At 38.8% G+C, this 21,293-nt stretch overlaps 1 protein-coding gene across 1 annotated transcript in view; it reads left to right on the top strand.

Annotated features, from left to right (window-relative positions):
• Positions 1–17,847, top strand: part of DYNC1LI1 (dynein cytoplasmic 1 light intermediate chain 1) — a 52,445-nt gene extending 34,598 nt beyond the window's left edge. The window contains exons 3-13 of the mRNA XM_065932929.1: positions 718–834; positions 1,566–1,796; positions 3,861–4,030; positions 6,202–6,295; positions 8,884–9,019; positions 9,742–9,853; positions 11,752–11,811; positions 11,935–11,979; positions 12,649–12,769; positions 13,814–13,969; positions 16,633–17,847. Coding sequence (XP_065789001.1) covers positions 718–834; positions 1,566–1,796; positions 3,861–4,030; positions 6,202–6,295; positions 8,884–9,019; positions 9,742–9,853; positions 11,752–11,811; positions 11,935–11,979; positions 12,649–12,769; positions 13,814–13,969; positions 16,633–16,745 — 1,355 coding nt within the window. The 3' untranslated portion in view covers positions 16,746–17,847. The remainder of the gene's footprint in view (positions 1–717; positions 835–1,565; positions 1,797–3,860; positions 4,031–6,201; positions 6,296–8,883; positions 9,020–9,741; positions 9,854–11,751; positions 11,812–11,934; positions 11,980–12,648; positions 12,770–13,813; positions 13,970–16,632) is intronic.
• Positions 17,848–21,293: the final 3,446 nt, after the last annotated feature.

The raw sequence follows: 21,293 nt of genomic DNA, 5'->3' as shown, positions 1-21,293 counted from the left end.
AAGTCCATGATAATAGTAACATGTAGTATTTAAAATCACAATATTGAACCTTTTTTAAAAACCTCCCACCAGACCATCAAATAGCTGGCCTAGGTTTAAGCTTCTGACATTTGTGCCAGGTTTAAGTCACATGATTTCTTGCTATTAATATTTTTTAAGCCTACAGTTTTTGTCTATGCTACATTCTCTCTACCCTTGTTCTTGCTTAAGTCACTACCCCCGAGTTACTCAGCCCTCTCCTTTGCTACTTACTTCTTGTGGCTTCGTGATCTGGGTGAGGCCTGTGACCGGCTCCTGCGCTGGTCCGTTTTTACCTCTTACCCTTCCCTCATGAGTGGCCCTTGGGTGCGTGCACATGATGCCAACTGGACCAACTAGAAGTCTTTACCTGAGTGTCTTCAGACTGAAAGCTGACAGAGAGTCTTGTATCCCTTGTAGATTGAATGAGGATGGCGTAAGAGTTGAGCTTCTTACAAGATAGGCACAGAGGAGATCATCCTTAATAGAAGAAATAGAGGCTGAACAAGAGGAGTGGAGATAATGGAGAGAGAATCATGGAGGTGAAGTCTGCATCTTCACCTGTATAGTTACCTAGTCATCTTCCGGCAAATTACTCTTTTGGTTGAAGCTGGTTCCAATTGGGTTTTTCACTCAGCACATTAGAAAGCATCCTTAAATAGTCCACATTATAATTTTAAAGATCTGTCCTTTTTACAGGTGAAGACGGAGCTGGAAAAACAAGCTTAATAAGAAAAATTCAGGGAATAGAGGAGTACAAGAAAGGAAGAGGACTGGAATATTTGTACTTAAATGTTCATGATGAAGACAGGGATGGTGAGTGTCATTTACTTGTGATTAATTTTTCTGATGTCTGTCTTCAGGTTGTGCTGCTGTCCATATGAATGTTAGTCTTTGACTTTTCTTAGTGTCATTTTTTTTTTTTTACCAGGATTCGTACTCTCATGCCAGTCAGTAAATAGTTTAGGGCATACTTTTGTTGGTTTGGGATTGGGATTCATATGGTGGTATTTTTAAACATCTTAAGGTATTGGTGTGTGAACCTCAGCTTTCTCGCTGACCTTGAAGAATCTGTTTTTCAGTTCCTCTTCTCCCCTGTTTAGTGAAATAAGAGTATTCTGTGAATATTTTGCCCTCCTTTTATCGTCTTCTCATTTTTTAACAAGAAAATGTCATCTACTTCCCAGCTTTTTTCATCTGATCAACCATTTTTATCTTCTGTAGACCACTTGCTTTTTCATTTTTGTATATAGTATCTTGAATATGCATGACTGTATCTTCTGATGGTAAGAATAGAAACGCGATTCAGTCTGTGTTTGGGATTGAGAAATACAAAGTGGAGGATGCTCATTTTCTGTGTTGGCAGTTAAATCATTTTCTTGAGTATTTGTTAGGAATTAACTGAATTGGTAGATGTCACCTAAGTAGTTGGACCTTGCCAGAGGAAACCTTTCCTGTGGAGCTGCCCTAAAATACCAGGTAGTATTTCGAGTTGGATGATGAAATGACTATCTTGTTGCCTTGGTAACCTTTTTTGTCTTTTGCAGATCAAACAAGATGTAATGTATGGATCTTGGATGGAGACCCATATCACAAAGGCCTCCTTAAATTTTCACTGGATGCCATTTCTCTGAAGGACACTCTAGTTATGCTGGTTGTTGATATGTCAAAGCCATGGACTGCTTTGGATTCTTTACAGAAATGGGCAAGTGTTGTTAGAGAACATATTGACAAATTGAAAATTCCTCCTGAAGAAATGAAAGAGATGGAACAAAAGTGTGAGTAGTCTAGACAATACAGATTTCGAAGACGAAATTTCCTAGCTGACTTTCATAATTGTTAGGAATTTTTGAGTTTGAAAAACGTTTAATGAAGGAAACATAATGTGAGTACTGCCTTTGAAATTCAATTTGGATGACGTGCTAGATTTTAATATAGCTTTACACTGGAAACATAAACATAATGGCAGACTCTTCTGAAGAGATGCCCTTTCTTCTTTGCCAAAAGGCCGTATGTGTTCATTTGCAGAGCAGTATTTCAGGATGAAAAATTCTGAATCTTTCTACAGCTGCTCATTTTCAGTAGTTTAGTTTTCTTGGTAAGTGGAACAATCTTATTAACCTTGTCAAAATGAAGTATGTCCATAAGGATGTTAACACTATAATATAAAGATGTTAAGCTGGATTTATGGAGTACATAATATATTTTGTATGTGCCCATGTAAGTTGGAAATTTTCATGGAAATTATGAAAATAATATGGGTCGTTTCTGACCAGTTGTAAACCAGTCGTCACAATTCTTTATTTCATTGAGAGCTCTTCGTATGTCAGTCTTGCACTTCGTTTAAGGAAATATGCAGATGGTATGCTGCTGTTCTTTACTGCCGTTAGCTGATAACTTTTAGGGGAAATTTGACAGCTTAGGGGAAATTTGACAGCTTACTGGAATTTATATGCATGGAAACAGTAAAAACTTAAGAGAATGTATACCCTAAACCATTGAAAAAGATACCTCACAGCTTTTAATCTATATCTTTCTTTTCTTGTTGGCCATTGCCTATGGGGCTCTTTCTTGCCTCTCTAAGTTTCTGCCATAAGGTGGTTCTCAGTCTGTGGTCCCACGACCAGTAGCGGTACAGCTGGGAGTTTGTTAGAAATACATATTCTCAGGCCCTGCCGTAGACTGCTGTGTGAGAAGCTTCTGGTGCGTGCTCAAACTTGAGAACCACGGTGAGGTTTCAGCCTCTGATTTGAAGGGCAGTAAAGGTGTGCATGGGCTTCCTGGTTAGCTCGGTGGTAAAGAATTAACCTGTGATGCAGAAGATACAGGAGACGCCTCGGGTTCGATCCCTGGATCGAGAGGATCCCCTGGAGGAGGGCATGGTGGCCCACTCCAGTATTCTTGCCTTGGAGAACCCCCATGGGTGGAGGAACCTGTGAGGCTGCAGCCCATGGGTCCGCACAGTCGGAGCTGACTGAAGCGACTGCGCCCGCATGCACAGAGGTGCACACGCGCCCCTGCGTCCTGAGGAGCCACGGCCACTCTCAGGAGGCCCTCTCCCTGACCTCGTGTCAGTGCGGGGGAGTTTTCCTCCTCTGTGATCCTGTGCGATAGTCCCTCGTACACTTCTCATCCTGTGCCTTTAAACATGAAAATCAGTCATGTGGCAATCCCTGTGTGTATCTATCATTGGTTCCTTAAGAATTCCTTGAAGAGGAGTTACTATATCAAAGTATACTTTGTTAAGGCCCTTGGTATATTCACAGTAGCTTTTTTTTAAGTGAAGGTTTTGATAGTTTTGCAGATGAGTTCTAAAAATTTATCAATTTCGGTAATACCTTATTAGTTCTTATGGGAGTGATAGAATAAATATGGCTCAAGATTTCACCTCGATAAAAAGACCTGAATAAAACGTTTAGAGAGAAGAAGTTAATATTAGAAAGTCATCTGGAACCATCTTTTAAATTGTGGACCCCCTGCCAGCACACATTTATCTTTTCTTTTATCCTTTCAAGTGCCCTTTGTGAGTTAGAGAGGAGGAGGGACAAAGCTCAGTTGTGACTTGCCCACAGTAATTTGCACAGATGAACCAGGCCTGCATTGAGCCGCACTCTTTGGAGCCACTCAATGTTTGTTCTGCCTCCTGATAATTAATGTGGGTCCAGTGTCCAGTATTTGTGTACTGTCTTTGAAACAGATTTCTCAAACCCTTTTTGTTTCTTACAAGACCAAGTACGAACTCTAGTAAAAAATATGTGTCTAGATTATGGCAGAAAAACTACCTACTGAAATGAAAAGCTATTTCTAAGCTGTATATTAAATTACCTTACTTTGATTTTCAGTGGTTAGAGATTTTCAAGAATATGTAGAACCAGGAGAAGATTTCCCAGCTTCCCCTCAGAGAAGAAACACCGCGTCCCAGGAAGACAAAGATGACAGCGTGCTGCTGCCTCTGGGTGCAGACACGCTGACCCAGAACCTGGGCGTTCCAGTGCTAGCAGTTTGCACAAAGGTTAGTCTGCGTCCTGTAGGTTCTGCTGCTGATGTTAGCTCGGGATGGACAGCTGTTCATTTTCTAGGCTCCTTGTGGAGCTGACGCGTTAGTTTTTCTAGGTAACTTCCAAGCTAGAAATAATTAAAATATTGAATGCTGTTCACATGTTCGCTTTGTGATCTAAGTCGTAGGTTTTTTTGAAAGAAGGTGTTACTTCAGATGTTCTATTGTGATCGAATTTCATTTTCCTAATTCTGATTAGACTTCAAATTGTACAGTCAGTTCAGTAGAAAGAATTACAGGTAAGATGATGATTATCAAGTTCGTAAAATATTTTTCTGCATTGAGTTATATATGCTGATATCTTGATATATTAGGAGATTATGTAAAATGGACTTGATTTTAAAGGCCTATCAGTGCTCATCATGTAAAGTTGATATGCATCTATCAAAAGCCTTTTATTAAAGAGATTCTGGTAGGGTTGCTATTATAAAAATTCTGTTTATTTCATTCTGTCACTGTATATATATACTTTATAATAAAATCAGATTTCCTTTAAAAAATAATTTATACTTCATCTTCTCCCTATTTGATCTTAAGTAGTGTGTCTTTACTTTAGTGAGCCATGGACTAGTTAAGAAAATGACAGAATATGTAAATGCTTTTGCTATCTAAAATTATTATCAAAAAGTAATGTGAAATTTGTGCATATAATTGAAAGAGGGTATGGAATTCATCTTTGGAATAAAAATGATAAATTTTAAAATATAGTTTAAGTTTTACTTTAAACACAGCAGAAATTATCAATAACAAAGGAGTGGGAGTACGATTTAAAATAATTAAGTCAAAATTTGTTGCCTGCTTTTCAAATGGTGATTCTGGTCTGGTTAGAGTGTTACTTGTACCTTTTCTGTAAATCTGTGCTTAAGCTCTCCCAATAGAACCCTTTCGTGTGTGGTTTGCTTTGATTTTGTTTGGCAAACAGCTGCTAATTGGCAGATATTTTCCTGTTTTTGCACTGCAGATTGCCTCATAAAAGCTCTTATTTTCTAATGAAAGAAATGTTAAGTTTAAAAGGGACCTGAATCAGTATCAGATGAGTCATAAATTCATAAAGTTTTCAAGCCAGAAGAGATCATTTATAGTATTTCGTAGAATCTAAGGCACCATCAGTTCTACTTGAGTTTAAGAGCTTTTAAAATGTGTGGGTGTGGGAGAATGTGTGTCTCAGATTAGATGGGTTACACAACTCATTTTAGAGACCCTGGAAATTGAGATTCAGACTGCTACTTGCCACATCCTCATAGTTCAGTTAAAAATATCTTTAGTAAACTATCATGCTTTGCCAACTGTCATTATAGTAATTATATGTATCTTTAATAATTTGAAATGCTCTCAGTTCTATAGACTGGACGAATATGCCACATCTTATATGCTGTTTATAAAGGAAACAGTTCTATGATATATATATATGCATGACAAAAAATGACAGATTGGACCCCAATCTGGATTGGACCTTGTTTATTTTTAGATTTCATAAGCTTCCAATTCAGAAGTTTTGGTGACGTCACTTGAATGTCATGATGTTTGGAACATGCTTTTTTTCCTAACATTTCTTTGTTGCAAGTAGAAATCAGAGTTGTTTCATTGATTGTACTGGTCACATTTCAGAAATACCCTGTGATTCCCCTCTGCTGTTGGTAAAATTGAAGTGAGAGTAAATAAAAGCACCAGAAACGTAATGAAGGTCAATTTAGAGTTGTCAGATAATCAGAGGAACAAAGGGGAAATGGTATGCGGTACAGACTCCCTGGATACACAGAGTGCTTTAGAGAACTTGTTCTAGGATGTAAGTCATTGAGTTAACAAGTATAACCGCCTTTTATAAGCTTGTCCTCTTGTTCTTCCTTTATGTACCAAAACTTTCTCTTTGGTGTTCTCATCACCAAAGAGAGCAGTGTATCATAGAAGTCAGCACTTCTTTAAGTAATAAAAGCATTCATTAGTCTCAAGACTCTGACTGAACGTCTCTAGGAAGATAGGAGGAATTGATACTCTAGGTCCTGGCGGTCAGTCACCATATCAGAGTTGTAGTTTTGTGATGTTCTCCCACCCAAAATTGAATTTAAATCATTATATTATTATATAAAGTTAATATCGTTCTTTTTAAAATTATTTTAACTCATTAGTGTGATGCCATTAGTGTGTTGGAGAAAGAACATGACTACAGAGATGAGCATTTTGATTTTATTCAGTCACATATCCGGAAGTTTTGTTTACAGTGTATCCTTTTAATACATTGGTTGGTGCAATATTTCTAAGCTGTTTGTTTATTTAAGTAGAGGAGTAAATTGATGAACTTAGAAATTCCATAAAGTTTTATCTTCCTACCTCTGGCCAGAAATTTCATTTTAATTCCCAAGTCATTTATATCTCGGTATTTTGAGATACAAAAGCCAAGTACTGAAATATGTAACTTTGATTTGATGTGTTTAAAGTACTGTGATTAAGAAAAATAATTCTCAGACTTATGCAGAAAATTCTAACAAGTTAGCATTGTAAATGTTCTCATTTAAAACTGGTGTTCATTACTTGGGGGAGGGTGGTAGGGCAAGATCAGTGTTTGGGTTTATGTGTTCTTATTTTTAATATGTTTAGTATGTTAATCGTCTCCAGAGTATGCATTCATCTCCATTGCATAGTCTGATGCAATGGTTTTAAATGGTTTTTAAATCTGGCTGTGCCCATCTAAGACTTAACTGAATTGAAACATTCAAAAGGAAGGCTGGAGAAATCTATGTTAAAATCTGAAAAAGCTTTCTGAGTAATTTTGATGATCACAAGGTTAGAAAACCAATCATAGGAATCTTTTGTAGTCCAGGTTGCAAGGATTAGATGAGCCAGTGAATAGCATTTATAGCTAAGCAAAGGATAAAATGGATCAGTGAGTGAATGCTTTTAGAATTTCCTGTTGAAAACTTCAGATGGCTTGAGAGCACTGAAGGAGAAGTGTGCTCACTCGCCCCTCCTGGATCAGATGTTTTGCAGTTGCATTCCTAAGCCAAAGCTTGTGGGTCTGAGAAGTGACTGAGCGATAGGTGTTAGAAGTAGATAGGAAGAGTAAGCGACGGACACGTGTTTAGGAAGGCTTTCATCTGCATCAGTGAATGTTGACTTTAAAGACCACGTGGAGGAAGCCTGGCTGAATAACGAATAAGATCACTTGATACTGGGAGTCTCCCTTTCCCCTTGTCCTTCAGCACTTTGTCCTCTGCTGCCCTTTCTCTTGTCACATAATGGTTAGTTGGGTTGAATTAAAGGGCATTCATTTGCCAAAGAAAACAAAAAGTGGCAGTAATTGCAGTTAGGTGTTTATGGCCTTTTTTTGTTATCTTTGCAGATTAGGAAATTTGAGAACAAGCAGTCTCTTTAAATGGTTATTTAAAACTACACTTGAAAATGTATATAGAGAGATGTAATCAGGAAGAAGACTGTCCACTAAAATAATTACAGACCCGTAGTAAAGCCGGTTGATTTTAAAAGAATACAAAACAAATCACTTCAGGAGAATGACTTGTGTGTGTGGGTGTGTCAGTGAGTGAAGTGAAGTGAACAGTAAGTTGTTTAGTCATGTCTGACTCTTTGCAACCCCAAGGACTGTAACCTGCCAGGCTCCTCCATCCATGGGATTTTCCAGGCAGTAATACTGGAGTGGGTTGCCATTTGCCTCTCCAGGGATCTTCCCGACCCAGGGATGGAACCCGGGTCTCCCTCATTGGAGGCAGAGGCTTTACTGTCTGAGCCACCAGGAGGTGAGGGCCACAATTCCAAGTCATGTTTCCTTTAAAATTAAAGAAGTTTTCATTATGATGCAAATTTTCCAGCTGTACAAATCTTCCAGATTATCATAAATTGGTTCTCATTGTGAGAAAGATTGTTGACAAGTTCACATAGTTAAGCTTTTACTTAAGATTAAGAAGTTTGTTTCTACCAAATTAAGTATTATGACAAGTTAAGTATATTTAGCAATACTGCTTTAAGGTTCTCAAGCTTTGGTTCCTGTCCTAGAAAATATGAATATTCCAGTTCAGAGGTTAGACCAGTCTCATCATTTCCTCTTGGCCTGAGTCACTCTTTCTCTGGGGACCTAGCGTCAAGCGCTGGCAGATCACCCTAAGCAGTGGTCAGAATTTCTGTAGCCACTCCTACCACATCATCTGTCAGTAGTCACTTGGCCCCTTTTTCTACAGGCCTCTCTTGATCTTTTGATCCACCAAGTCATTTGGATAAAGCTCAGAGTTAGAATCTGCGTTACTTACTGCGTCTTCATGTAGGCTTGTGTTATTATCACATTTTGGTCACAGTTGCGTGGATTGTTCCTGAAAACTCCTTGATGGTTCATCTTCTCTGTTCAGTGGCTTTCCTGAGTTTTCTCCCCAAAGTCCTGATTCCTGAGACTAGTAAAAACTATGAGATGCTAGTGCCGGTTACCTTTGTTGAAAAGGCAAGACAGTTGTTTTGATAAATAATATCCCTCCTTCATGAAGTTTAGGAAGGTGAAAAGCAAAAACAAATCTCATCTTCATATGCTATAAATACAGAGGTAGTAGTGGACCCAGTTAATTAGCTTTACTTTCTTGGCTAACGAGGTTTTTGTCCTCCTGAGTTAAATCAGTTACGTAGAGATTGTCTTATTTGAATTTAACCTGTGTGAAATACTTTTTGGGTTTGATATTCTTGATTACCATGTAATTATATCTGTGGAAATTATTTTTGAAACTAATATGTGTAAATGTTAAGCTGAGAACACAGAATTTTACAGTACCTTTTCATGGAGTTTGTCCAAAAATTTCTTTAACGGTATTATTCAGATGGTGCAGCACTTATTTACACTTCAGTAAAAGAAAATAAAAATATAGATTTAGTATATAAATACATCGTCCAGAAACTCTATGGATTTCCTTATAAGATTCCTGCTGTTGTTGTGGAAAAAGATGCAGTATTTATGTAAGTATGCTTTTTTTTTTTTTTTTAATTTTTTGGCTGTGCCATGCAGCACATGGGATCTTAGTTCCCTGACCAAGGGTCGAACCCTTGCCCCCTGTGTTGGAAGTGCACAGTCTTAACCACTGGACCACCAGGAAAATCCTACACTACTCCTGAGTATATTGTTCTATCATGTACTATTGCTGCAGTTTGATGCTATATCATCATTTTCGGTCTTGAAGTGAGACCCGTAAACTTTTCCATGATGAATTGGTGAGAATCTGTTCCTCGATTATTTTATTTATAACATGCTTTGATCTGTTATCGTTGCCTTTTAGATTTGCTGCTGGCCTGAGCCTTTTTGAAAGGCAGCTGATAGAGCTAACCTATCTATTGGGTGCATGTTTCAGTCAATGTGTTTATTCTTTAATTGATTATGGTGCATAAAGGGCCCAGTGTATAACCTAGATATGCTTTGGAAAGCTATCTGAATAACTTGGGAGGTAAAACTAATGATTACTTCCTCTCAAGTAAAAAACTTGTAATGTCAGTTCTAAAATCAAGAAAATTGATAAGTTTAAGTAGAAATTAGTAAACTTTAACTTGAGTATTGTAATAGATTAATTTCCCATAATTGATCAAATTTAACTTCATAAAAAATGTTTACCTTAATCTGATCATTGATTGAATGAGAGAATGACTGTATAAGTGGTTGAGAATTTATCATCTGCATTTCTTTCTAGTCCAGCAGGGTGGGATAATGATAAGAAAATAGGAATATTACATGAAAACTTTCAAACGTTAAAAGCAGAAGATAATTTTGAAGACATCATAACTAAACCACCTGTCCGAAAGGTAAATTTTACTGTATAGTCTTAATAGTCTTTTAAACTGAGGGGACAGTCCATAATTTTGAGATTGTAGGTAGAAAGGTAAGGGGTTTCATTTCTATCAAGTCATGAACTTTACAACCTGGGGCTCAATCAAAAGCCAAGAACACCTTGGTAGAATAACTACGTTAGCTTTTGTCTCTTGAGACAGATCTTGCATCTTCTTCATGGTTATTAGTTGTTCCTACTAGCCCACAGCAGATCCAGGGGCTGCCAGGTTCCATTTTATTCTGTATTGTGGCATGTCATTCTTAAAATTTTTAAATCTGATTCCAGATGATATTCTTCTTTCGTATGTCTTGATTTCACTAAGGATGGTGTTTTATGGTTAGAATAGTATAGATGCTTCTGAAAAGCTGTGTAAAGATGAGTGTTCGCATTTAGTAAGTTCTCACTGACTTTTAATTTGAACGCGCCTCAGGAAAAAGTAATGTTGATTCAGCATATAATAAGGTTCTTAATTAAAAACCCAACGTTTACAGAGCAGTTAGAAATAAGAAACGTAGCATCAAAGGAAAACTCAGTTGGTGCTTTATTCGGTTTGGGTGTCTATTGAAAGAAATGCACTTTAAAAACAACTTTTTTCCCATTCTCTCTTTTACCAGCGAAATTGTGCTTTAAATTGTTTTTCATTCATTCCACAAATATTTATTGAGCTGCCGTTTAGGACCATGATGAGGTAGTGAATCAGTGTAAATGCCATCAGCCACGTGGTGATCTGTGCTTTAGAAAGGAAGCCAAGCGAGGGGGTGGTGAGCGGGTGGGGTGGGAGGTTACAGTCCTGGGGATGGTGAAGGCAGGTCTCTGATGAGAGGGGAGAGTATGAAGGCACAGGGAAGAGAGGGTGCATGTGCCCTGAGGCAGGAGTGTGTAAAGCAGCTGGAGAGGCTGGAACAGAGCCCCCGGGAGGGCCAGAGCAGTAGGAAAGAAAGGCAGAGTCAGGATCGTGCGGGGCCTCATCATTAGGCTGCAGGTAGGACTCTGGATTTCAAGCTCAGTGGGATGGAAAGTGATGGGCAGGCACGTTGGAGTGGAGGTGTGATACAGTCTGCCTTAACCTTTCCAAAGGATCGCCCTGGCTCCTGGGCGGAAAATAAGACAATGGCCTGCCTTGTACAGAAATAGGAGGAGCAGAAGACATTGGCAGCTCCTTTTTTTTACTCTAATTACTCAGCAGATAGAAGAGACATTATGTTTTTATTTTAGGAAACCTGGAGCAACTTGCTCTTCTAACTGGGATATTATTGGCCCTTTTAAAACACCTAACTGTTGTTTTTGTTGTTGTGGTTCAGTCGCCAAGTTTTGTCTGACTCTTTTGCAACCCCATGGACTGTAGCTCACCAGACTCCTCTGTCCATGAGACTCTCCAGGCAAGAATACTGGAGTGGGTTGCCATTCCATTGTCCAGGGGATCTTCCTGACCTGGGGATTGAACCCACGTCTCCTGCATTATAGGAGGATTCTTTACCATTGAGTTATGCAGATTTTATAAGCATGACTGATACGCGAGTGGCTTTTGGATTGTGCCGTCCAGTGCAGTATCAACTAGTTACATATGACTGTTGAGTATAAAGTAAGTACAACTAGATGAAAAATTCAGTTCCTCAGTCACATTTAGCCATTATTGCAGCTCCTCAGTAGCCACAGGCTGACATGTTGGACAGCACAGATACGGGACATTTATGATAGCTCAGATCGGTATTGGAGAGCTCTGCTGATGGGCCCTGGGGAGGGCAGTCCACCCATGTATATGGGATACAGGTAATATTCATATTCTTGGTGTTTTTAAAAAAGTAATCTAGAGAGTGAGTTATGAATGACTGTAGCATAATGACTTGTTCATTTATGCATTGCTCATTTCAGTTTGTGCATGAGAAGGAAATTGTGGCAGAAGATGACCAAGTGTTTCTCATGAAGCTACAGGTATGAAATTACATCAGAAGCAGACTTAGTATGGTTAATGGTTAATGGTTCTTATACACATTTTCTTTAAAAACAGCAATACATGACTGAATGTCTAACCTAGAATTTTTGTGTGTTTTTCAGTCCCTTTTAGCAAAGCAACCACCAACTGCAGCTGGAAGGCCTGTGGTCAGTATTGCAGATCTTGACTAAATGATTAAAATGCAGTGCACATTGTTTTAGTTCCTTTATTTCTTTAATTGTATATCTGTCTCTTATGGATGTACTTGGATATAAAGTTGAATTAAGAATTTCCCTGGAATTTTTGAGATTTTAAAAGATAAACTTTCATTCTCTTTTAGAATATTGAAATCATAAAGATCTATTTTGTACCATTTGTCCTGTATCCATTAGTAGGCTGAACCATTTTTTATGTTATTTTATAAATCTTCAAAACAGCCAGATGAGGCAGGTCCTAGCCTTATCCCCATTTTGCAGGTGAGGAAATGGAGGCTTTTTAGGACATCGTGGCTTGCCTGAGATTATACGTTGGTGGGATAGGATGCAAGTCCAGATTGGAGTCCAGATCTGACTCCCATGCTTCTCTTCATAACCACACTTCATTATTTTATGTGTTCCCCTTTTTCCATTGAAGGGAAAATTAGTATGCTAAAATGTGAGGGATCCCTGGTATTCTAATAACGAGGACACAATTGCTAAACACTTTTGTCCAGGGCTTGCAGCGTAAAGGGACCAGTAGAAGAGATGGGGGCAGTGGTAAAGGAGTGTTTATATGGTAACTTCTGTGAAGTTGAGCTTTCAGGGTTTTGTAAATATGGCTTTCACCTTTTTACTTAGGATGCCTCCCCAAGAGTCCCAGGAGGTTCCCCTCGAACACCAAACAGATCTGTGTCGTCCAATGTTGCCAGCGTGTCACCCATCCCTGCTGGGTCAAAAAAAATCGATCCGAACATGAAAGGTACATTTTTCTCTTTTTAAGAGTAAACAGCACAATGTATTTCACAGCAGAAAGCTGCCTAGTGTCATCCCACCTCTTGCCTTAGCTGTTTTCTTTTTTATGCAGTAGCGTCTTGTCTTGGTGAATCTATGGAGATAGGAACTCAGTGAATCAGACTGAACCGTTTTACAGTGTAGTCTTAACATACACTCTGTGGTGTGCACTTTATAAAAGCTTTGTGTTATATTTAATCACGCTCCTGTAGGTGTAGGTCATTGGAGAAATTCATGTTTTACCTGAAATGGGTTATTTGCAATTAACAAGCAGAAAAAACTCTGTGCATTATAGTTATTTCTATAGGAACAATTGCCCTACGTGGGATTAGTAGTGAGACTTCTTATCCTTTTTTTTTTTTTGACTTCTTATCTTTTTATGCCCTCTCCTGATGTTTCTCAGTTGTTCAGGTTACCTGTCATCCACATGCAGCCTTGCAATTTGCCTAAACTTAATCAGCATTCTCTAAATATTAACTAATAAGAGCCCCCACAGCCCCTCGTATTTCCTTCCTGTTTGTATTTTTCTTCTGTGAATTGTTTATTGCCCTCCTTTGTCCATTAATCTCTTAGGGCTTCTACTGGTTTTCATATCCGATTGGACAGCTTTGGGTAATACTTGAAGCAACTATTTTTATTTTTGAAGAACCCCTTTCAAAAGGGATATATATTCACAAGTAGCATCTGTTTTAAATGCTTTTGGCCTTTTAAAAATAACACTGTATCCTCGTTCAGCAATGAACCCAGCACAGCAAAAAAGAAATAAAATGTAAAGAAAAAAATAGCATTCGAAGTTTTTAATAATTACCTTACATTCTTAACACTTACTCATATTTTGTTTTACATATGAGTAGATTAGAGAAGTTACCTAGCCTCAAAAGATTAAACTTGGGTTGGATTTGGAACATTTTCTGTGTGTGATTCATTTTGTGTGTATCATTACTGTAATAATTTACAGAAAAGTTGAACGCTTTGAGAACGTTTTTTTACCCTTTTATTTTTTCTTTAATAGCTGGAGCTACAAGTGAAGGTGTCCTGGCAAATTTCTTTAACAGTTTGCTGAGTAAAAAGACTGGTTCCCCAGGAGGCCCTGGTGCTGGTGCTGGTAGCCCTGGCGGTGGGGCTGCAGGTGGAGGTGGTGGCTTACCACCGTCTGCCAAGAAGTCAGGTACCTACTGGAGCTTTCCTCTCTTAATAGCTGTATGGTGCATTGAAAGTGTGCATTTCAGTGTTTTAGTGTGTTTACAGACTTACACAAACCATTTTGTTGCTGTTATTTAGTTGCTCAGTCATGCCTGATTCTCGATACGCATGGACTGTAGCCCGCCAGGCTTCTGTCCATGGGATTCTCCAGGCAAGAATACTAGAGTGGGTTGCCATTCCCTTCTCCAGGGGATCTTCCCTACCCAGGAATCGAACCCCTTCCTCCTGCATTGGCAGGCGGATTCTTCTTCACTGCTGAGCCACCATGGAAACCATGCAAAGCATTACCATAATTTAATTTTAGAACATTTTTATCTCCTTAAAGGCATCCACATCAAAAAGAAGGAGTTTGAGACAGTTTTAGTGAGATGGTTGAACCTAGAGCCTAATAATACAGAGTGAAGTACGTCAGAGAAAACCAATACACTGTATTAGCGCATATGCATGGAATCTAGACTAAAGTGACACTGAGGAAGCTACATGCAGGGAAGGAACAGAGATGCAGACGTAGCGCATGGGCTTGTGTGCACAGTTGAGGGGAGAGTGGGGCAGATGGAGGAAGTAGCCTCAGGATGTATACGCTCTCAGGTAGGATGGATAGCTGGGGCGAAGTTGCTGTGGAGCCGAGGGAGCCCAGTCTGGTACTCTGGGATGGCCTGCTAGGATGGGGTGGGGGAGAAAAGGGAGTGGATGATTTGAGTTGTTGTATCTCAGAAACCAACACAGCATTGTAAAAATTTTTTTAAAAAACTAAAAAAAAACACCCTAGCTATTAGCAGTTACCCTTCCCTCCCCTACACTCCTCCTAGGCAGTGATTTGCTTTCTTTTTCTGTGTATTTGCCTATCTGAAGATTTCATATAAATGGGAGTCATACAGTATATGCCTATTTAAAGTAATGTTTTTGAGTTTCATCCATGTTGTAGCATATGTATCAGTATTTTTTTACTGTTGAAAAAAATCCCATTGTGTGGGTCTGCATACATCTTTTATTTATCCATTCATCAGTTGACACGCACATATTTTCATTTCTCTTGGGTATGTGTCTAGGAGTGGGACTGGGGGGTCATGTAATACCCCTGTGTTTAAAGTTTCCAAAATGCCGCACCACTTTACATTCCCACCAGCAGTTTATGAGGACCTCAGTTTTTCCACATGCTTTCCAACAGGTGTTATTATTCATCTTTGTGGGTTTTTGTTGTTTTTTCTTTTGGGTTTGCTTAACCAAGTCCAGAATGTCTCTTTGTTAGAGTATTTTTGCATGTGTGTCTGTGTTTTAGAGTGAAATATAATTGATGAACGATAGTATATTTCGAGTATACAACCTAGTGATTTAATTTTTTTGTTTTGACCACACCGCACAGCATGTGGGATCTCAGTTGCCCAACAAGGGATGGAACCCGTGCCCTATGCAGTGGAAGCTGAGTCCTAACCACTGGACTGCAGGGCGGTCCCTGGTTTGATAGTTTTATACATTACAAAATGGTCACCACTTGTCCATCTTTTCGGTTAGAGACATCATTTCAGTTGTGAAGTTGTATCTCATTGTGGTTTTGATTTGAATTTCCCTAATAGCTAATGATTTTGAAAATCTTTTTACGTGTTTAATAGCCATTTTTATCTAATCTTTGGTGAAATGTCTATTCAGATTCGTTGCCCATTTAAAATGGGGTTGTTTTTATTATTGAGTTCTCAGTGTTTTTTATATTTTCTGTTTGCTGGACATTTTTCAGATGTAGAATTTGCAAGTATTGTCTCCCCTATATAACAGACATAGAATTTACAAGTATTGTTGTGTTGGTTGTCCCTTCACTTTGGTAAGAGTGTCCTGTGAAACACAGAATTCTTTAATTTTGATGAAGTGTCTTTTCCTTTTGTTGTTTGTATAAGTGCTCTTCAGACTTTCACCTATTCTCCTTTTTTAATCACACCTTCTTGCCACCCTTTTCTCAAGTACCTGCTGCTACCATTTTTAATCTTACAGATTTCTGAGTATAAATTGATTTACTTTCTGGCTTCTGTCACCCTCAGTGTAGAAAAGATTACGTCTCAGGACTGCTGATTTAATTACCACTCACTCATCTTTCCAGATTACAAAATTTTATTGGCTATTTTCTGGCTATTTTGTACGTTTGTTCTGTGCCTTCTTTTTAAAACAGACAAACAAAACCTTTATGAGATGAAATGGTAGGTGCTAGTTTTACTTCTCTTTAGTAACAGACCCTGCAGTTTAACATGAGGGACTGTAAGGACTTCCCTGGCAGTCCAGTGGTTTAGACTCTGTGCTTCCACTGCAGGGAGTGCGAGTTTGATCCCTGGTCAGGGAACTAAGATCCCACATGCCATGTGACCCCCCCCCCCCCAAAATAAAAAATTAAAAAAAAAAAGAAAATGAGGGAATTTGTTTTTAAATTAGGATGTTTATATATATATGTGTGTGTGTGCGCATTCACTTCAGGTAGAGTTTTAGATATATATGTGTTTTAGATAAAGATATGTTTATATATGTTTTTTATGTGTGTGTTAGATAAAGTTAATGAAACCATTGGCAGTTGTTAAATGAAGATGCATTGGTGTAAAAGATATTTTGCCTTATGTCTAAATCTTAGTTTCTTTTCCTTCAATGTAGGCCAGAAGCCTGTCCTGTCAGATGTTCATGCGGAACTGGACAGAATTGCACGAAAACCAGTTACAGTTTCCGCTACAACACCTACATCTCCTACAGAAGGAGAAGCTTCTTGAAGATACCAAATAAAGCCATTTATTCAGTTATCTGGGATAATGTAAACTTGCCTCTGCCTTCTCCTTCTAAAGTGGAATTAGGGAGCTGGAGTGCTTTTTCAGATGGACTAAATTTATGTCCTTTTTTGGTGTGTGTGGTTGCCCATTTTTTAATAAAAGGGAACTATACAGAAAAAATTATTCTACACTATGTAGGATTGCTATTTGCATCGCCACTTTGCGTAAGAAAGTAATTTTGGATTTTGAAAAACTCAAATTTATAGATCTGAAATACAGCCATGGGATCATATTCTAAAGGCTACTTAAAATGTCTAGGAGGGTTTGGGAAGGGCAGAAAAATAATATGCTTTGGGCATTTGACTGACTTGGAAGTCCAAGCTTATTTTAGTTAAGACTGTTAAGAAATCTTTTAAAAAGTTATGTGTTAGTTTTGCTGGAAAAGAGGAGATGATCAGTTGTCAGATTTTCCACACCACCGTAACTATACCACCACACATGGAATATGCTGAGAAAACTATCAGGTAGCACTGGATACATACTCACTGTCTTAATCCATGGTCCTATAAATTATCAAAATATGATTTAGAAACATTGGTCAAGATTTGTTTCTTTAACTGAGAAGAAAAAGAAAGCACACTGCCTAAATGTGTACAAGAAAAATGCAGAGGTTGTTAAAATGTAAAGAGGTAACAGTCTTTGGATTTGTCTATATATATATATATTTACCTATATATATATATATGACTCTGCCTTAATATACCCCTTTTTTGTTTGTGACTTTCAACTGTAATCAGTTAATAAAGTATTTATTCTCTGCATTCAGGTTCAGATAACTTGTTGCATTCTCTTATATGTAAATCTATATTTATCATATAATGAATAAGATTTGTCAGTATTTTAAAGTATTTAACTTCATAGGATTATTAAACTTTCTACTCTTCTAAGAGACAAGTAAGTACATGAGATTACTACCTTGTAAGTCTCCTTAAATTAGGAATTTACCTTGATCATTACATCTTCCCTATCAGCATGTCTTGAATTATCGAATCTAATGTCAGCATTCCTAATAGGAAAAAATAAAGCCTTTTTTATTGTTATTTAATGGGCAAGAAGCTGTTTTAATAGTTTGGTAAATTCGCATAGCTACTTTTACAGGTCCTTACAGGTCAGATCACCTGGTAGTTGTTTCACCGTTTTGATATTCAGTTTTCAGTGCTTGTTTTGAAACATTTGTAAGAACAGTTAGATTTTCTTACTGACGTTCACCTAAAGAACATGCATACATACATTTGACCTATTGCTTAATTTCAGATAATTGAGGGAAAACGGTTACTACTATTTACATTGGTCTTTGTTATAACTTTATAATATATATTCCAAAGATTTTTTTTTCCACAAAATATTTGAGGACGATACCTCTACTTTCAAAACGTAATTCTTTCATTATAACTTTAAAATCTGTTTAGTTTTATAGTAGTATTTGGCTCCTAATGGTTGAATGTAAATACTAAAATATACGAAAGGGTTATAATTTGTTTCAGTGTGGGAAAAACCTAGGATGTTTGTGGGCATGGAAAAATTAATTTTCAAAAACATTTTGTTTGATAAAATATGAGGGGGAAAATGCCACTGATAAAATCTTAATGATTCTGCAATTCTGGTGGTGTAAAGACCAGTTTTTCTAAACTAGTTGTACTTGAAGTAAGAAACGAGTGAAGAGAATTGTAGACTGTGCTTCAGGGTATACAGTGGGATGTCTGCTGCTTGTGCATGTCTAGACCAACTCATGTGTTGTTTTTTTTTTCTGTGTACTAGAAAACCCTCAATTACTTTGTTACCTCAATTAATTATAACTGTTCACTTTATATGAGGTTCAGTTTTAACTAATTGAAGATCTTTTGTTTAGTGTGCTTAGACGTTAAACCTTTTTTGGTCCCAATTTTTGCAAGGAAATCTGTTTTTAAATTACTTAATTTTGTTTTAGCCCTTTTAAATTGACGTATACAGTACAGAAAAGTAGACAACTTAACAGGTGTGTGGTTTGAAATACCACAAAGTGGCCACATGTAACCAGCACCAGCATGGAGAAGGACAGCGTTGCTGGTATTTCCTCTGTGCCCCCTCATCAGCCCTCCCACCCAGCAGGTAACTCCTGCCCTTTCCTCCAAAGCCACAGATGAGTTTTACTCATATTTAAGCTGTATCTAAATGGAATCTTAGCGTTTATATCTCTTTGCGTCAGGCTTCTTTCCGTTTTCTGGGCTGCCTCCATTTTGTTGCCTGCAGCAGTAGTTACTGATTCTCATTGCATCACACTATTTCTTGTGCAGAAGCACTGTGATTTCTCTAGTGTGCTGTTGACAGGGGTATCTTAGTTCCCTACTGCTGCTGTAACATGCCGACAGAATTTGCTGGTTTAATTCAAACGTGTTATCATGCCATTCTGGAGGTCAGAAGCCCCGAGTCAGCTGTGCTACGTTAAAGTGCAGCAGGTCTGGTTTCCTGTGGAGGCTCCAGGGAGCGTCTGTTTCCTTCCTTTCCAGCTTCTAGAGGCTGCCTGAATTCCTTGGTTCCTGGTCCTCTGTCCGTCTTCACAGGCAACAGCGTTGCATCTTCTAGTCTCTGCTTCCAGCACACTGCTGCTCACTCTGACCCTGCTGCTTCTGCATATCCGGATCCATGGGATTAAGTGTGGCCCACGTGAGTAATCCGCTGTGAGCTCCCCCAGCGCTTCTCTCGCCTTGCCTGCGTGGTTGCTGAAGAGGGATTGAATGTTACTGCCTTGGGTCCTCCATAGGTGGTGGTTTCCCTTTGACTTCTTCTAAGATTTTAAAAATCTTTGATTTTATGCAGCTTTGAATATTCTATGCCTAGGTGCCTAGTGGTGGGGGTGGAGGAGTGGTTATCTTTAGTACTCTCTGAACTTCCTGGGTCTGTGGTTTAGTATCTGACATTAATTGGGGGGAAATTCTCAATAATATTAACTTGGGGGAAATTCTCACTCACTATTGCTTCAAGTATTTTTTACGCCCTTTTCTCTCGTATCTCAATGTTCTCATGCATATATTACATTGTTGTCCCATAGTTTTGGGGTATTCTGTTTCCTCTTTTTTCCCCACCCCACCCCCAGGCTTTTTTTATCTCTGCTTTTTAGTTTTCAAAGTTTCTGTTAACCTATCGTTGAGTTCAGAGATTCTTCCTCAGCCAGGTCCAGTCGACTGATGGGCCCATGGAAAGCATTCATCATTTCTGTTACAGTTTTATGTCTGTTTTTTAAAAAGGTTATTTCTTAGAATTTCCATCTCTACTTGTATTACCCATTTGTTTTGGTGTGTTGTCTACTTTTACTGTTACGGCCCTTAATGTATTAATCACAGCTGTTTTAAATTCATGGTCTGATAGTTCTAACATTTCTGCCGAGTCTGAATGTGATTCTGATGCTTGCTGTGTCTCTTCAGGCTGTGATGGGGGTTTTTTTGGGGGTGGGGGGAGCTTTTACTCTGCCTTGTAATTTTCTGTTGACAGCTGAACATGGTGTGCTGGGTAACAGGAGCTCCAGTGAATAGACCTTTTAGTGCTGTGATTGATGGTGAGGGCTTGGGGAGGTGTGATCAGTTTTCAGTAAGCCCCTGTCCCTGGGCTCTGAACTTCACGAGAGCTTCTCTAGGGGGAGCTGGAGTTGGGGATTTCCCTACCAGTATGTTCAGTCTCTGATAAAATAATTTCTGCTGAGGGCAGGCCTTGTTAAGAACAGAAGACTGACATTTCAAAATGGTTACTTTCTTCCTTCCCCTGCCAGAAGCACCAGGGGATTTTTCTCTGAATTTCCCTCTGAGACCCTAGTAGAGCTCCTGGAGGTAAAACTCACAAAACTGTGGGGATCCCCTCATGATCCCTGTGGTGTTTAGCTCACAGACTCGTCGATGCCGAGCGCCAGCGATGTGTTAGTTACAGTTCAGGTCCCCTCACCCGGGGTTGTCTCCCGTAGAGGTTTCTGCCTGGAAGTTTCTGCTTCAGTAGGTTGTGATTCTCCGTGTCCACCCACCTGTCTCTCCAGTGTGGGGGCTGCGGTTGGCCCTGTCACCTCGCTTCTCTGACAGATCCAAGAAGACTTGTTTATTTTTCCCAGTGTGTTCAGCTTTTTTACTTGTTGGGATGGAGGGATGACTTCCACGAATATGGAAGTCTGATTTCCCCCCTCTGAGAATCCTGATTGCACCTGTGGAGTTCCTAGTGAAGTAATGTACAGAGGTGCCAGAGACGAGGACAGTGGCATCCTTGGGGGACCGGTACTCAGCTTCCTGCCAGATATCTGGGTGATTTCTCAGTTTTCCTCTTGCTGTTATGACTGGTGCTGTCATGAACAGTCTGCAGTGTGTCTTGTGGAAAATGTGTTCTTTCTGTTGGGTGTATAATGTCGACCTGGATTGCTGCATTCATAAGCTGTGTGCATTTTCAGCATTAGCAGATATTAAATGTTTAGCCAAACAGTTTTTCCAGAGCTATAAGAGGTCACATTTCTGGGAGAAAATGTTTGCAAATTATATA

This window comes from Muntiacus reevesi, chromosome 4 (assembly GCF_963930625.1).
Source record: "Muntiacus reevesi chromosome 4, mMunRee1.1, whole genome shotgun sequence".
NCBI lineage: Eukaryota > Metazoa > Chordata > Mammalia > Artiodactyla > Cervidae > Muntiacus > Muntiacus reevesi.
The sequence above is the reverse complement of the archived record's forward strand: the minus strand, read 5'-3'. Positions and strand labels throughout refer to the sequence as shown.